The sequence below is a fragment of the Schistocerca americana genome, chromosome 3 (genome assembly GCF_021461395.2).
Source record: "Schistocerca americana isolate TAMUIC-IGC-003095 chromosome 3, iqSchAmer2.1, whole genome shotgun sequence".
In the NCBI taxonomy this organism is placed as follows: Eukaryota; Metazoa; Arthropoda; class Insecta; order Orthoptera; family Acrididae; genus Schistocerca; species Schistocerca americana.
The window spans coordinates 434224765-434242045 of record NC_060121.1 but is presented as its reverse complement, the minus strand read 5'-3'; the positions used below and the strand labels follow the sequence as shown (position 1 = coordinate 434242045).

Sequence of the window (17281 nt, the reverse complement as noted above, 5' to 3'; positions counted from 1 at the left end):
CCTAATTAGTGTCCAGATATTCATATACTTCAGAACCCAATGGAATCCCTTTCGGGTTCTATGGGTTCTATACAGAATTCACGGATGAGTTAGCCCCCAACTGGGCCCAGTGGCTGGTAGGAAGCACAGGTGACACTGGTCTACACGCAGGACTGTAGAATTGATCCAAAATTCTTCTGTCCAGTATCACCGACACTTATCTGTTGTACAACATATTCTGGACTCAAAAGTAATGAGGCATTTTGAATAGAATGACCTTCATGCCAACCATCATAGATTCCGAAAACTTTGGTTGGGTGAAACCCAATTTTTTCTTGTGTCATGCTACATCCTGAAAACCACAGTTCAGGGTGATCAGGTGGATGCAGTATATTTTGACTTCCAAAAAGCTTTTGAGTCAGTACCACACCAACACTTATTATTGAAAGAATAATTGTACATGTATCAAATGAAACTTGATGGTTTTGGAGCATGATACCTTGACTGAAAGTCATTGACAGAAGAATAACAACTTCAGGCATGTCCGAGGGAGGTTAATGTTGTTGATAATGACATAGTAGACAATATTAATAGTAACCTCAGACATTTTGTGGATGATGCAGTTATATAAAATAAAGTACTATCTGAAAAAACATTGCATGAGCATCCGTTCAGATATGATAAGACTTCAAAGCAGTACGAAGATTGCCAACTTGCTTTACTTATTGAGAAATGTAAAAATGTATACTTCACAAAATACAGAAAAGTAGTATCCAAAGGCTACAATGTTAACAAGTTACAGTTAGAATCAATTGACTCATGCCAAAAACTGTGTGTAACAGTTTGTATGGATATGAACTGAAATTACATCATATGCTCAATAGTGTGTCAAACAAGTGACAGACTTCATTTCATAGGTAGAGTACTGGGAAAATATAGAAAAGCTGGAAAGGTGACTACATGCAAAACACTTGTCCCATCTTAAAATGTGAACACTACCATTTAGGACCCACACTACATAAGTCTTAATAGGCTATGTTGAATGTACACAGAGTAGGGCAACATGAATGGTGACAATTTGTTGACTCATGGAAGAGAGTCAGAGAAATGCTGAAAAACCCAAAGTGGTAGATGTTGAAGGTAAAAAACTATATTGTGAAAGTTTACTTATGAAGGTTCAACAACGAGAATTACATGAACAATCTAGGGACATGTTACAGTCCACACATCTCGTTCCCGTGGGAACCGCAAAAACTAGATCAGAATAGTTAAAGCAAACAGAGAGGCATTTAAACCCTCACTTTTCCTGCACTTCATACACAAATGGAATAAATGGAATGGGAATAAACTCTAATATTAGTTACAATGAGAAATGCCTTCTGTCATCCATTTAGCAGTGTTTTGCAACATATGTAGATGCAGGTGGAGTTACATTTTCTAACAGAGATTGCACCGTCTTGTGGTTAGTAACTCCCTGTGTACTTGACTCATTGTGGAACCTCTCTCCGGTACACCCTTTTGCTTAATGGCCAAGCCTGTGACACATGTAACATTAAACTGGGACTCTCTCTGTACACACCATGCTGTGTTACCATGGGTGCACCGTGCTGGATGCATGCCAGATTAATCCTCCCTAGAATTAGCTTGAAACTTTGAAAGGTCTACAGGATCCTCAGGCTTAATGATCATCATCCTCAGGTTCCTGTGGCAGTCTTGTCTCCCAGACATAACCCTTGCATTCAAAACACAAGAGGGAGAGAGAAAGCAATCGGTCCATTCACCCAACTTCATTCTCGATGCTATGTGTTGCAGCTGCCAGTGTCATCCTCAATGCAGCTGTCCATGGCAGGAACAGTTCTGATGCCACTTGTAGAAGATGGAGAAGAACGACCTCTGCAATGGGAAGTCGATCAGGGCTGCTAGTAGTCAGGAGGGCCTTCAGCTCTGCACTGAGAGCATGGTTGCAATGATGTGGCTGTCAGACAGCCAGTCATAAAAGCAGAAACTCCAGATATTCCCTTGTTTCATATCAGAATACACCAGTCATGATCGGGCTAGGCTGATCTTGAATAGTGAAACGTGTTTAAGTCGGCAAGCTGTCAGGATCATGTGGGGCATCATCTTGTCCACAAGATAGTGAGGTTAACATAATCGACAGTCCAATGGTATTGTACTGTGTCAGCTCACAGGCTCACCACTCTGTTATGACCGGCTCTGCAAATTGGCTGGGCATGTGGGCAACTCAGTGCAGGATGCACCAAGCCACAGAGAATTGAACTGTGTACCTTAGTGCAGATGGTAGCATCAATGCTGACAGCCAAGAACTTTACCTGCAAAGGGTAATGAACAGCAATAGAGTTTGCCTACACAGGGCAGTGGCAGCTGGTTGGCTAAGTGGCCATGGCACGAACCATGGATCTCTGATGGAGGCAGCCTCCTGTGGATGGATGTTAACCAGTAGGTAGCCTGCTGGCTGGAAGGCACCACGCCACCAACATTCAGACTCTGGCAATTCACAGCCAGTGAAGACATTGTCTAGTGGCAACAACTCTTATCCATTTTGGGAAATTAACCAGTTTAGACTGCCCCCACAGATGGCTCATGGCAATGTCTGAAGATGCTTGTCTGAAATAGGCAGTATTTATGTGAGCTCAGTCGGTTTCTGAAATGGCAGTGCTTTCCTTTCCCTCCAGCAGAACTGGAATGTGAAGTGTAGTCATTGGGAAATCATCAGATCACTGCCTTGGTGGCCCACATAGTCCACTGTCAGTAGTACTGCAGTCCTGGTGTTTGTGACATACCACCAAGGCTTACTGCACTACCATATCTGTCTGCTGACTCTGTCACAAGTACGTTCCACTATGCTCAGTAGAGCTGTGATACAACTACTCTGTCAATTTCTGTGAAATGTATCATGGGGTATGTGTGAAGGCTCACACATTATGCTATTTAAAACATTGGAAAGAAACTGTTAGTAGAATTATTTGTTCAGCTTAGTGTTACCTTTGGCAGGGTGAGAGAAAATTAAAACATAATGTAATTTTGAGTGGCTTTCATATATGGGTGAGCAGACTGTTTTCTTTAAATAATTGTCGATTCACCTATATTGTTTATGATTGTGTAACTAGGTAGCAAAATGGATCAGCAGGTGTTGAGGCATTCTTCTCACCTAGATTGGTTGCCCAATGTACATATTTATGCTGCATGTACAATTAAGTATTGGTTCTTCTGCCCTGAATATTTATCATTTCACTCACTCATTCATTCATTCATCATATTTCATAGATACCCCACCAAAAGAGAACAGTCTACAATATGAAATGAGTCAAGTTGTACATCAACAAAGAGGAACTAGGTAGCAAAATGGATCAGCAGGTGTTGAGGCATTCTTCTCACCTAGATTGGTTGCCCAATGTACATATTTATGCTGCATGTACAATTAAGTATTGGTTCTTCTGCCCTGAATATTTATCATTTCACTCACTCATTCATTCATTCATCATATTTCATAGATACCCCACCAAAAGAGAACAGTCTACAATATGAAATGAGTCAAGTTGTACATCAACAAAGAGGAACAGCAATTAAAACTTAGTTCTGCCGATGATATGAGGAATAACTGTTGCTACACTGGTATAAATTATTTGTTCTTGTAAACATTTAGACTCGTATATTAAAACTGCAGGAAACCTGAAACTAGGGGGAAAAACTACTGTCTCTTACATCTGCATTCACAGCTAATGTTCATCTTCTCTCGTTAGCTTAATATTTATCTGAACACATTAATACTTTTTCCTATGAATATTGCTATGTATCTTACACTGACAGAAATCATTTATTCTTAAACTTAGATATAATCAAGCAATTTGTGGAGAATTAACAAGGTATGTGTTCAGTTTCCATAATAGAAATTGCTAATATCTTGCTCTGTCTGATGTAAATTCTTTGTAAACCTTGCTTCAGACTGCAATATCTCACTCTGAATGCTATGTGTGGGGGCACATTCTGTACAAAAATAATTTTTGCTTCTTCTGTTGCAATTGTGTTTGACACAACTCATGACAAATTGATATTTATTGTTAGCAACAGACACCATTAAGAATAAATATTATGGCGAGTGAGTATAAGAGTTTGAAGATGCCCTTGCAATTATCAACTCCATAGATTATTTTCAGTGGCTCCTTGGCTGAGTGATTAAGTGTCTGATTGAAATTCCAAAGGTCTGGGGTTTAATCCTTAATCAGTCATATGATTTTTCTCTGATACTTATCACTCCTTTGCCATCAAGGAACGTATTTAAGTGAAAACAAAGTTGCACCAGGGATGATGTTTCATGTTGACAGAATCTTCTGTCGGTTCTTGCTAGAACAACATTATAATAAATGCTTTTGTTCTACAATATTACTTTTATTGTTAACCCGTAATACTGCAGAACAAAAGCAAACTTGTGCTTTTCATTTATGATGATGTTTCACATTAAACTTTAGGTACTCCTGTTACTAGAAGAGTCAGCCAGTACACTGCTTGTAAGAAATAGAGGCCATTCCACCCCAATTGTGTGTGTGTTTGTATGTGTGTGTGTGTAAAAGCAGCCTGTTGTTTCATAGTTTACCATTCATAATAATTATCGTATGGTAGCACAGTAAGTTTTTAGTGAAAAAGTTGAAGGAAATCAAACTTATGTGGCCTTTTGACAGGATAAGAGGACACATTAAAAGCACAGAAAGTGTTCTGCAGTGTTAAAATTAGATGGTGTGGTGTTCTGGAGCAGCGTCACAGAATTCACTGGCATGGTCAAAATCTAAATGCATTAAATGTAGAAAGAAGCAAGAAGAAAGTATGTTAAATTAAGAAGTTGAAAAGTTAAACATAAACATTTGAAATAAATCAGAAATGAACACCAATTATTTAGGATAGTGTCATATGGTTTGATTTGGTGGACTTTGTTAGTTCTGGTTAGTGGCTGCCAACTGTGGTGTAGGTGATGAAGAGAAGAGAATCAGCTCAAAGGAGTACTCAGTATTGAAGCCCTGTTGTGTAGATATGTCTCCCTAGCAATTTTAGTGCATTTCCAATTCAGCAAATAAACTTTCTGCACATTATTGTAACAATAATCACCAGAAAATCTACATTACTGTCTCCCTCAATAGGTGCAAACTTCATTTACAAGTAACTCCTTCAATTGACAAAGTTGTTAGTGTTCTTGCTTAATTTCAAATAATCTCAAATTAGCTGGGAATGACCATGCACGTTTTGAGTCTGCATTGTGAATGTCTGTCCTTCCTTGAAGTTTCTTTATACTGTTATTAACACATGAATATTTCAGATAGCATTCGCTACCTTCCTCAGTACATAATCATCAAACAGATGTTGAAAATATGTTAAGCAGTCAACAAATTTTTTCTAATTGATTGTACAGTCAATAGAAGAAAAGTAGATGTGTACTGTAACTCGTCATTATTTACAGTAATTGGTCATTATTTTTCAGTATTTTACGACTTCCATTTCGCTGGATTTTTGGCAGTACGATATTGTTTTGTAACAATTACTTGTACCTCTGTTAGTATATGTGCAATCAAGGCTTTATGATCACTGGTCACCACATCTACACTGTTGTTGTTGTGGTCTTCAGTCCTGAGACTGGTTTGATGCAGCTCTCCATGCTACTCTATCCTGTGCAAGTTTCTTCATCTCCCACTACCTACTGCAACCTACATCCTTCTGAATCTGCTTAGTGTATTCATCTCTTGGTCTCCCCCTATGATTTTTACCCTCCACGCTGCCCTCCAATACTAAATTGGTGATCCCTTGATGCCTCAGAACATGTCCTACCAACCGATCCCTTCTTCTGGTCAAGTTGTGCCACAAACTTCTCTTCTCCCCAATCCTATTCAATACTTCCTCATTAGTTATGTGATCTACCCATCTAATCTTCAGCATTCTTCTGTAGCACCACATTTCAAAAGCTTCTATTCTCTTCTTGTCCAAACTATTTACCGTCCATGTTTCACTTCCATACATGGCTATACTCCATACAAATACTTTGAGAAATAACTTCCAGGCACTTAAATCTATACTCGATGTTAACAAATTTCTCTTCTTCAGAAACGCTTTCCTTGCCATTGCCAGTCTACATTTTATATCCTCTCTACTTCATCCATCATCAGTTATTTTGCTCCCCAAATAGCAAAACTCCTTTACTACTTTAAGTGTCTCATTTCCTAATCTAATACCCTCAGCATCACCCGACTTAACTCGACTACATTCCATTATCCTCGTTTTGCTTTTGTTGATGTTCATCTTATATCCTCCCTTCAAGACACCATCCATTCCGTTCAACTGCTCTTCCAAGTCCTTTGCTGTCTCTGACAGAATTACAATGTCATCGGCGAACCTCAAAGTTTTTATTTCTTCTCCATGGATTTTAATACCTACTCTAAATTTTTCTTTTGTTTCCTTTACTGCTTACTCAATATAGAGATTGAATAACATCGGGGAGAGGCTACAACCCTGTCTTACTCCCTTCCCAACCACTGCTTCCCTTTCATGTCCCTCAACTCTTCTAACTGCCATCTGGTTTCTGTACAAGTTGTAAGTAGCCTTTCGCTCCCTGTATTTTACCCCTGCCACCTTTAGAATTTGAAAGAGAGTATTCCAGTCAACATTGTCAAAAGCTTTCTCTAAGTCTACAAATGCTAGAAACGTAGGTTTGCCTTTCCTTAATCTTTCTTCTAAGATAAGTCGTAAGATCAGTATTGCCTCACGTGTTCCAGTATTTCTACGGAATCCAAACTGATCTTCCCCGAGGTCGGCTTCTACTAGTTTTTCCATTCGTCTGTAAAGAATTCGTGTTAGTACTTTGCAGCTGTGGCTTATTAAACTGATTGATCGGTAATTTTCACATCTGTCAACACCTGCTTTCTTTGGGATTGGAATTATTATATTCTTCTTGAAGTCTGAGGGTATTTCGTCTGTCTCATACATCTTGCTCACCAGATGGTAGAGTTTTGTCAGGACTGGCTCTCCCAAGGCCGTCAGTAGTTCCAATGGAATGTTGTCTACTCCGGGGGCCTTGTTTCGACTCAGGTCCTTCAGTGCTCTGTCAAACTCTTCACGCAGTATCGTATCTCCCATTTCATCTTCATCTACATCCTCTTCCATTTCCATAATATTGTCCTCAAGTGCATCGCCCTTGTATAGACCCTCTATATACTCCTTCCACCTTTCTGCTTTCCATTCTTTGCTTAGAACTGGGTTTCCATTTGAGCTCTTGATGTTCATACATGTGGTTCTCTTATCTCCAAAGGTCTCTTTAATTTTCCTGTAGGCAGTATCTATCTTACCCCTAGTGAGATAAGCCTCTACATCCTTACATTTGTCCTCTAGCCATCCCTGCTTAGCCATTTTGCACTTCCTGTCGATCTCTTTATGAGACGTTCGTATTCCTCTTTGCCTGCTTCATTTACCTTCACTACTTCAGCCCTCAAAGCTACCCATTCTTCTTCTACTGTATTTCTTTCTCCCATTCCTTTCAATTGTTCCCTTATGCTCTCCCTGAAACTCCTGTACAACCTCTGGTTCTTTCATTTTATCCAGGACCCATCTCCTTAAATTCCCACCTTTTTGCAGTTTCTTCAGTTTTAATCTACAGGTCATAACCAATAGATTGTGGTCAGAGTCCACATCTGCCCCTGGAAATGTCTTACAATTTAAAACCTGGTTCCTAAATCTCTGTCTTACCATTATATAATCTATCTGATACCTTTTAGTATCTCCAGGGTTCTTCCATGTATACAACCTTCTATCATGATTCTTAAACCAAGTGTTAGCTATGATTAAGTTGTGCTCTGTGCAAAATTCTATCAGGCGGCTTCCTCTTTCATTTCTTAGCCCCAATCCATATTCACCTACTACGTTTCCTTCTCTCCCTTTTCCTACACTCGAATTCCAGTCACCCATGACTATTAAATTTTCGTCTCCCTTCACTATCTGAATAATTTCTTTTATTTCATCATACATTTCTTCAATTTCTTCGTCATCTGCAGAGCTAGTTGGCATATAAACTTGTACTACTGTAGTAGGTGTGGGCTTCGTATCTATCTTGGCCACAATAATGCGTTCACTATGATGTTTGTAGTAGCTTACCCGCATTCCTATTTTCCTATTCATTATTAAACCTACTCCTGCATTACCCCAATTTGACTTTGTGTTTATAACCCTGTAGTCACCTGACCAGAAGTCTTGTTCCTCCTGCCACCAAACTTCACTAATTCCCACAATATCTGACTTTAACCTATCCATTTCCCTTTTTAAATTTTCTAACCTACCTGCCCGATTAAGGGATCTGACATTCCACGCTCCGATCCGTAGAACGCCAGTTTTCTTTCTCCTGATAATGACATCCTCTTGTAGTCCCCGCCCGGAGATCGGAATGGGGGACTATTTTACCTCCGGAATATTTTACCCAAGAGGACGCCATCATCATTTAATCATACAGTAAAGCTGCATGCCCTCGGGAAAAATTACGGCCGTAGTTTCCCCTTGCTTTCAGCCATTCGCAGTACCAGCACAGCAAGGCCGTTTTGGTTATTGTTACAAGGCCAGATCAGTCAATCATCCAGACTGTTGCCCTTGCAACTACTGAAAAGGCTGCTGCCCCTCTTCAGGAACCACACGTTTGTCTGGCCTCTCAACAGATACCCCTCCGTTGTGGTTGTACCTACGGTACGGCTATCTGTATCGCTGAGGCACGCAAGCCATCTACACTAATTATATCGAATAGTGAGACCTGTTTTCATCCAGTGAGTCCAAGACACTACAAGTAGCTGTATTGACAAATCATTTAACATCATTATCGATCAACAAGCTTATAGTAATTTCACATGACTCCTTATCCCGTGGTACTCTCTTTTGGAAAGGCAGTGATCCAGTGCCCCTTCCGGTCATCCAGATTTAGTTTTCCTGTGGTTTCCCTATATCCGTTAAGGCCTGTGGTTCTTTTGATAAGTTCAAAGCTGATATCCTTCATCATCACTCACTGGTCTGAGCTTGTGCTCAGTCTCAGTTGAGCTCACCATAGACAAGGCACTGAACTCTTACTGTTCTTGTTTACTTTCTCCACCATTAGTAAACACAATTCTCCCATCTGCTATTTCCGCCATTGCAGAAAATACATTTACATAATAGTTACAATTTCCATTCCTCTTCAATTTTTGTCTTTGCCAAGACTGTTCCAGACTTTTTACTTTTAAAATTCATTAGATTCAACCAAATACACTGCCTCATCTTGCCTCCAGTTGGTCTTGCTGACAGCTGTTCCATTTTTAGTTGGTCATTTCACTGACACTAATACTGTCCAGTGCAAAATCCCCCTTCTAGTGGACAAATTGGTGAAATGACAACAGTACACCAGCAGGATTGTTTATAATATGCTATTTGTTTTAATAACTAGTTTGTGTTCCATGAAGAAAGTTGATATTCACATAAAAGATTGAAAGAACTGTGTGAACACATCACTTCACTCAATCTGTAAGTTAACACATGGACTGTATGTGTAAAATGAGGAGGTTGACGAGTAGTAAGTCAGCAGGAGTGCACTGCAGAAATGAAATGTTGTGTTTCAAATGCATTCATTATGTCTCCAGTGTTACCAGTGAGCACAGTATTTAATATGACAGCAGGAATCAGTGAGAGAAGGGCTCTTGGACACACATACTGTTCATTTGGCATTGTGTTGATGGTTATCTTTTTTTCATTCGCCATTTTCTTTCTTTCCTCTATCTTTGCTGTGTCTGTGCTATTTTCCCTGTGGTGTTTAATCGGCTCATTACTAGTCCTTGGATTTGAAAGTAGGTTTTAACTGTGTGTTGCATCTGGATGTGTTATGGATGACTTTCACTTCCTTTTACTATATCCCATCTTTACTTTTATTCTTACAAAGACTTTTAAAAAAAACCTTTTTTTTTTTTATGTAGTTGGATTTATTTGCGCGCGCGCGCTTGTGTGTGTGTGTGTGTGTGTGTGTGTGTGTGTGTGTGTGTGTGTGTGAGAGAGAGAAAGAGAGATCCAGTTATGTAATGTGCAGGTTTCAAAAGCTGTTAAGTAAACATCTCTTACATATTGTTGTTGATGTACTAGTTAACACTTTGTACTGGAGTGTTTCACATGTCTTCTGGTATTTTATTTTGCAGGACATACAGCACAAGTTTGCCTTTTATTGAAGCACCGTGCTGATCAGCATATTCCTGACAAAGAGGGTACTGAACCTCTTACTGTAGCAATAAGGGAGGCAAATGCAGATATAGTTACCTTGTAAGTAAACCCTATTTTTTAAGGTTGGAATTCTAAAGTTTGTCACTGAAACATCGCTAATGAGTCATGCAAGGTGACAGGGCAAGGGAACTGTGTATGGGAGATGAAACTACTGATAGCTGAAGTGGATGTATCGTTGTGCTGTGTTATTTCAACTGTGTCTTAAACTCTGTATACATTGCTAAGTTAGTATGAATGAGAGACAAAAGTTACTTTGGTGAATATGCTATTTATGCATTAAAATTGTGTTCACTGTGCTCTAGCACTTTCTTATGCCAACAATTTTTGTATTCCAGAAAAACTTTATGAAAATCCATGTATGTAGCATTCCATAAGTTACTGATTGACTGTAAATATCTTAATGATCTCAACCATTAAATACAGGATTCAGTTTTAGGTGAACTGTGGATTCATGGTCGATGTCTTCTATCACCATAAATTCAATAAATGCAACAACAATTACTGTTGGTCAAAGCTGTGTAATAGTCTTCTAGTTAAGGACTTTCTTCAGTTTTTATTTCTGTAGTTTTTCATACTATTCTTGTCAGCTGTTTAAAGTCAAAAGTTGTCAGACTGGTAATCAAGTAGTTCTTAAATTATTCATTGTTAATTATTTTTCTGAAAAGCAGAAAGTGAGTCTCACCAGTATGGAAAGGATAGATTGCTACCTGCCACGTAGAAGAGGTGTTGAGTTGCAACAATGAAAAAAGATGCTAGATATATTCAGGCTATCAGACAAAACTGTTCTTCAGATGTAGAAAACTCACAAGCAAGCACACTTGGTCACTGTTGTCTCTGGGCACCAATGCCCGACTGTGACTGCATATGAAGTAAGCAGTGATCTTAGCTGGGATGGGTAGTGAGGGTACAGAAGAAGGGTGAGGTGGGGAGTGGGAAGGATGGCAGGGAGCAGGGTAGAGGTGGGAAGAGAAGCTAGTGCTGCCTGCCTGCCTGCCTGCCTGCCTGCCTGCTCTTGTGTGTGTGTGTGTGTGTGTGTGTGTGTGTGTGTGTGTGTGTGTGAGAGAGATCATGTTGGGGAAAAATAGAGTTCCTATGTGAAACATCATGAGGTTGCAATGGTGGGAAGGGGGTAGGGGTAGGGGAAGATAAATAGACAAATGAAAAGGACAATGCCAATGTGTTGTTGGGATAGAAGCCATAAGTGGTACTGGAATGGGAGTTGGGAGGAGGATAGGGAGGTGGAGAACAGGGATAAGTGAAGGTTAAGGCTGGGGGGGGGGGGGGGGGGGGGGCAGTTAAGAGACTGTATCTTGACCACAGTTTGGCAGTGATCATTCACATGACAGACAATGTGTTAGTTGTCTTGGTCACGTAGAATGCTGCACAGTGGTTGCTGATAAGTTGTTAGATCACATGGGTGCCTTCACTGGTAGCTGTACTTGTGATTGGGTAGGAGACAGCTGTAACAGGACTAGAGTAAAGGATGGTAGGAGAATATATGGGACAGATCTTGCATCTAGGCCTGCAGCAGGGATATGGGCCGAGAAGTAAGGGGTTGGGAGCAGGGATGGAGTATGGACAGACAAGGATATTGCATGGTTTGGGTGGACTGTAGAAGGTATGAGGTGGATATTTCTCATTTTAGAGCACTATGAGAAGTAGTCGAAACCCTGGTTAAGAATATGGTTCAGTTGTTCCAGTTCTGGATGGTACTGAGTCACAATAGCAAATACTCCTTTGTGGCTGGAAAGTGGGTATGTGGGGGCTGATAGATGAATGGGGAGACAAGGAACAAGAGGTCTGCCTTGGATAAGGTGTGTAGGGTAATTTTGGTCTGCGAAGGCCTCTGTGAGACTCTTGGCATATTTGGAGAGCAATTGCTTGTCACTACATTTGTGAAAATCGTGGATGCCTAGGCTATAAGGAAGGGACCTCTTGGTGTGGAATGGGTGGCATCTGTCAAAGTGGAGGTATTGTTGGTAGTTGGTACATTTGATTTGAGCAGACATATTAATGAAGCCATCCTTGAGTGGATATCAACAACTAAGAATATGGCTTTTAGTCTCAGGAGGACCAGCCGAAGTAATTGGGGGACAAGGTGTTGAGTTCTGGTGAAATATGGATAGGGTGTCCTTAACCTCAGTTCTGATCTTGAAAATGTCATCAGTGACTTTAAACCAGACGATGGGTTTTGAACTCTGGGTGGTTAGGAAGTATTACTCTAGATAGCCCATGAATAGGTTAGCATAGGATGCCATGTGGGTGTCCATTACTTTACCACAGATTTGTTTGTTGATGATTAGCCTCTCATTGCTTAGTACCACCAAGGACTGGAGCAACTGAATTACATCTTCTGCCAAGGTTTCAACTACTTCGCATCACCTTCTGAAATGAGAAATATCCTCCTTAACATACTCCCCACCTCTCCCACAGTGGTACTCCACTGCCCACCCAACCTACACAATATGCTTGACTGTCCGTAATTCGCCCATGCTCCCGACTTCTTGGCTCGTCGCTTGTATCCCTGCAGTAGATCTAGATATAAGACCTATCCCATGCATCCGCCACTACCATCAGTCCTGTTACAGGCGTCTTCTATCGCATCATAGGCAGAGCTACCCTTGAAAGCGGCCATGTAACTCACCAACTTAGCTGCAACCACTGTGCTGTGTTCTATGTGAGTGAGACAACTAACAAGCTCTCTGTTTACATGAATGGTTTCCACCAAACTATGACCAAGGGAGAGCTGAAGCACCTAGTTGAGGAGCATGCCCCCCCTCCCCCTCCTGAAATGATGTGCTTGACTTTAATGACACCAACACGTATGTATAGTGGTGTAGTATCCCTTGTCTGTCTCACATCTTTCCTCTCTGTCGCCTCCCACTTCCCACCTCATCCGTCTTCTGTACCATCGCTACCTACCCCAGCAAAGACTGCTGCTTAGCTCAAATCCAGTCACAGTTGGGCGTTAGCACCCATAGACGAAAGTGGCAAAGTGTGCATGTCAGGAGCTTGCTTATGAGTTTTTTTGCATTTGATGAAGGGCTTTGTCGGATAGTTGAATGTATCTAGCATTATTTTTCATTGAACTTGCCAACAACTCAGTGCCTCCTCTGTGTGGTAAGCTGCAAGCTATCCTTTCCATATTGTTGTTAGTCTATCCTGAATTTTCCATCATTTCATAGTATGTGTCTTGTTGTATAGATTACATGCACAAGTTGAGTTAACAGTATTATTCTTATATTTCTTATTTAATGTTATTAACTCAAAATATTAGAGTTAAAACTAGTGACCCCTGCGACACTCTTACAGGGTCATCCATTTCTTCCATGCAAACTGCTGGTTCGTTTTCGATTGTGATGCAGTAGGACAGTTCGTTGGGGACAGCCTTTATACCCCATACCCATCCCCTCACCCCCCACCCCCAAGCAAATACATTTCGTAATGGTGTTAATGACCGTACCGTTGAATGCCCCACATTCATCCATCATCATTTCTTCATCATAATGCACAATTTTTTTTATGTACTCCTATAATCTATCAGTTCTTTCTTTTGCACAAATAGGAGCTTTCCATGTGAACTTCATGCATTAACTCTCGTGGAAAGCTATATTTAATGTTCCTGTACCTTCCTTGTTTTCTCAGTGTGCCTCTTTCGCACATTCTGGATTTGTTTCTTCGTAAGGTGTGTTAATTTAATTTCAAAGAAATTTATATGTTTGATTTTTTTGTTGCGTATTTTGCAATCTTGAATTTAGTATTAATTTGAAAGCTGTAGTAGTTGTTATTATTATTATTATTATTATTATTATTATTATTTTCTTAATTTGTCTGATTTTCATCATTGTTAGCTATAAAAGTACTGGTCCATATTGCCTGTTGAACCTTTCTTTTGCAGGTCACTTTAGTAATCTGTACTAAGTGTAACTTCAGACTACTTGTTCCTTGCTTTTGATATTTTCCACTTTCCTTGCAGTAGATGTCCATCATTCCACACACCAGCTGCTTGTGGTAGCCATTTTCCTCTTTTTCTTCTTCTAAACAGTCTCTGCTGAAATATCCATATTGGGTAATAATTTATTTTGTATATTTTTTTCTTTTTATTAATTAGCTCTCCTGATACAGTTGGAGAAGTCTGGTTTGGAGGATACACTTTCTGTACTGCATCCACATATTATTGATCTTTCATGAGCCGTCTAAAAATGGAAGCAGTTTCACACTATAAGTGAAAGAGGTTACCCAAAATCTCTAACTACTTCTTCTCCATCACCTATGTATTGGTTAACATTTATAGTCATTCAGTGTCCAGAGGCAGAGCTAAACATCATAAGTGGTTAAGGTAGTGGACATGTGTTAAAGAGAAGGGCAGTTCAAAAACCCTACCTATCCGTCTATATTTACAGTTCCAGAATTTCCTTAAGTTATTTCATGTGGTTTTGAGATGGTTGTTTTTTCGCTCCAAGCAATGCCACAGCTGATTTCTTGGCCCATTTGTATTTTCTGTAATGACCATATCAGCAAGAGGCCATTAAATTAGCATTCTCTTGACCCTCACTTGAAGGAAACCTAATGAGAATGAAAATGTTGGTTCCCAATGGACACAGAGAGTGATACTCAGTGGAAAAATCAAAATGAGGATAAATGACAATTTAGTAAAAGCTATAGAATTTGTTAATACTTGTTATACCTAAAGGCATTTTAGAAAGCAAGAGTTTGTGTTCAACTTTCAGAAATTCGTGTTTGTTCTAATCATGATATTTTTTGTGTGTAATTTTAAATGGCCCATTAGTATTTAGACTTCACAATTTGATCGCACAAATTGCTATTTGTGAATTTATCATGGAATGGTAGCACATTTTTTGAACATTGCTTGCAGGAAGCTCTGACAGGTAACCAAGAGAAAATTGATATGACTTGTGTGTTCTTTGTTTTATTATTGACCACGATAAACCATTTCGAATTACATGTGATTACACAATAACTGTTACATTGGCAGATTGTAAACAAAGGCATATGGGTCCAGGAAACTATTAGCCTCACATGCGTTTTTTTGCAGTGTGTTCAAGTGTATAAAAAATTACAAAAAATGCTTTTTAAGTTACACAAAATGTTCCTCCCAATAAATCCGCTATTGCTCAACTCATCCTTCAATCTGCTAAATTCTTGACCTCCATCTTCACTAGTTTATCACCTACTCCTACACTATCCATAGTCTTCCACCCATTACTTTAATTTTTTTATAACCTTAATACATGATTCTCACTATTATTTATTCTTATTCTCTTTGTTCTTTACACCCAATACTACTTGTATAATGGCATCTCATTGTTACATATGTAAGCAAGGTGAAAAAGTTCTTAAGCTGCAAGAACTTAGGTGAAGAAAATTGTGTTTTTTGTTGCATTATTGTGTGGTGGACCATAGTGTAAGCAAAATGTCAACTATCTGCAAAGTAGTTTTGTTTATATGAATTTTTAAAGTACTTGTGTTGTGATTGATTGATTCAAATGGATGAATTGGAATATTGTTGTCATGAAATTCTTTAGTTTGTGTTGATTATTACCAGGACAAACAAAAATCAAGAAAAAAATACAATACTGCAGTTGCCAATTTGAGTGAATCATTCACAACACATCTACTATAATAATATCTATATACAAAACTGTTTGCAGATCAAGGTGACTTTTAACTCACGCCAATCTGTACCAAGTTATTGCCTCTTCTGTGGCAGTTCAAGAACTTTTTTTATCCAAAAGTGATATGGAGTCTGGGTTTTCGTCTTTAACATTTAGAAAATTGGCAACTGAATTCAAATGTCATTGTACTTGCCTAGTAGGTAATCCACATGAATGATGTCTAAAAACATCAAGAAGATGCACACTGGAGTGTTCGATGATCAGCAGTCAAACATGTATGAACCTCCAGTGAAGAAGTTATAGTTTCCCCTGATGGGTATTTAGCAAGTATACCTGAATAACACTTTAGAAACTGAATTTAATCAAAGCAGAAACTATAAAGTAAGTGCAATGACAAGGAAGGCGATTTGTTATAAAGCCTTTCACTGTCAGGCAGAAAACGTACCTCCTTACCTTCTTAAGCAGGCTGTATTTCATAAATGTGTGTTCAGATGCATTATAATTGTTTTGTACATAGGCAGGACATTTCCACTAGCTTTGCATTTAAGACCTCTGGCACCTATGTTTTGAGATGTTCATATGTTACCAACATTTCTTAAAATTACAGTAGCAGGAAGAAAAAGTGTGTCCTTATCCATTATTTTCAAATACAGTACTACCACACCCCAACATAAACACATCCATCTATGCACGTTTTGTTTTCCTTTTGCAAGTGAAATCAAATCTTTTGTGTCAGATGAAATGATTATTATACAACACTGAAGGTACTACAGGCTGCATTTACACTTTGCTGATACATTTTATGCTTTTTTATTTTTTAAGAACATCTATGGAAGTTATGTAACGAGCAGAATTATTTCTTTTTCTTTAACCGACAACAACCCTATTTCCTCAAATATATTTTATCAGAATGGATGCATGCATGAGAATGATGATTTGATTTTTCAGCTAATCCAGATACTTTTTTCCCTGATAAATTATTCAGTTATTTTCCAAACTGAAAAAGTTGGTGCTTTCTTGTTTGTCTGAGCTACCACCATGTTGCGTATTTTTTTCTGAGTGCTGGAATTCTGCTATTATTATAATGTTACTACAGCCGTAAAAACAGCAAATGAGCTCACTGTACAGGATTACATATTTTATTGCTAGACAGCCACTTCACAAGCGTTTAGAACTATGTGTTGTATCAGCAAGTAATTCATGCAGATCCCCAGTAAGGCAGCTTTTTTTAATTAGCAGATAGATATTTTATCAATGCCAAGGCTTATGAGTGTCCACTAAGATCTCTTATCACTGCTTCCAGTGTGTCAAGAACTACTGGAATGACTTTAACTGGCTTATGTCAGAGTTGCTGTAGTTCAATTTTGAAGTCCTTATATCAGGCAGGTTGTTAA

At 39.1% G+C, this 17281-nt stretch overlaps 1 protein-coding gene across 2 annotated transcripts in view; it reads left to right on the top strand.

Annotated features, from left to right (window-relative positions):
• The window catches only part of LOC124606860 (arf-GAP with coiled-coil, ANK repeat and PH domain-containing protein 2), a 147759-nt gene that overhangs the window by 118839 nt on the left and 11639 nt on the right, over positions 1 to 17281 (top strand). For both annotated transcript variants that reach the window (XM_047138943.1, XM_047138942.1), the window contains one exon: positions 10170 to 10290. In XM_047138943.1, the coding sequence (XP_046994899.1) occupies positions 10170 to 10290 (121 nt within the window). The remainder of the gene's footprint in view (positions 1 to 10169; positions 10291 to 17281) is intronic.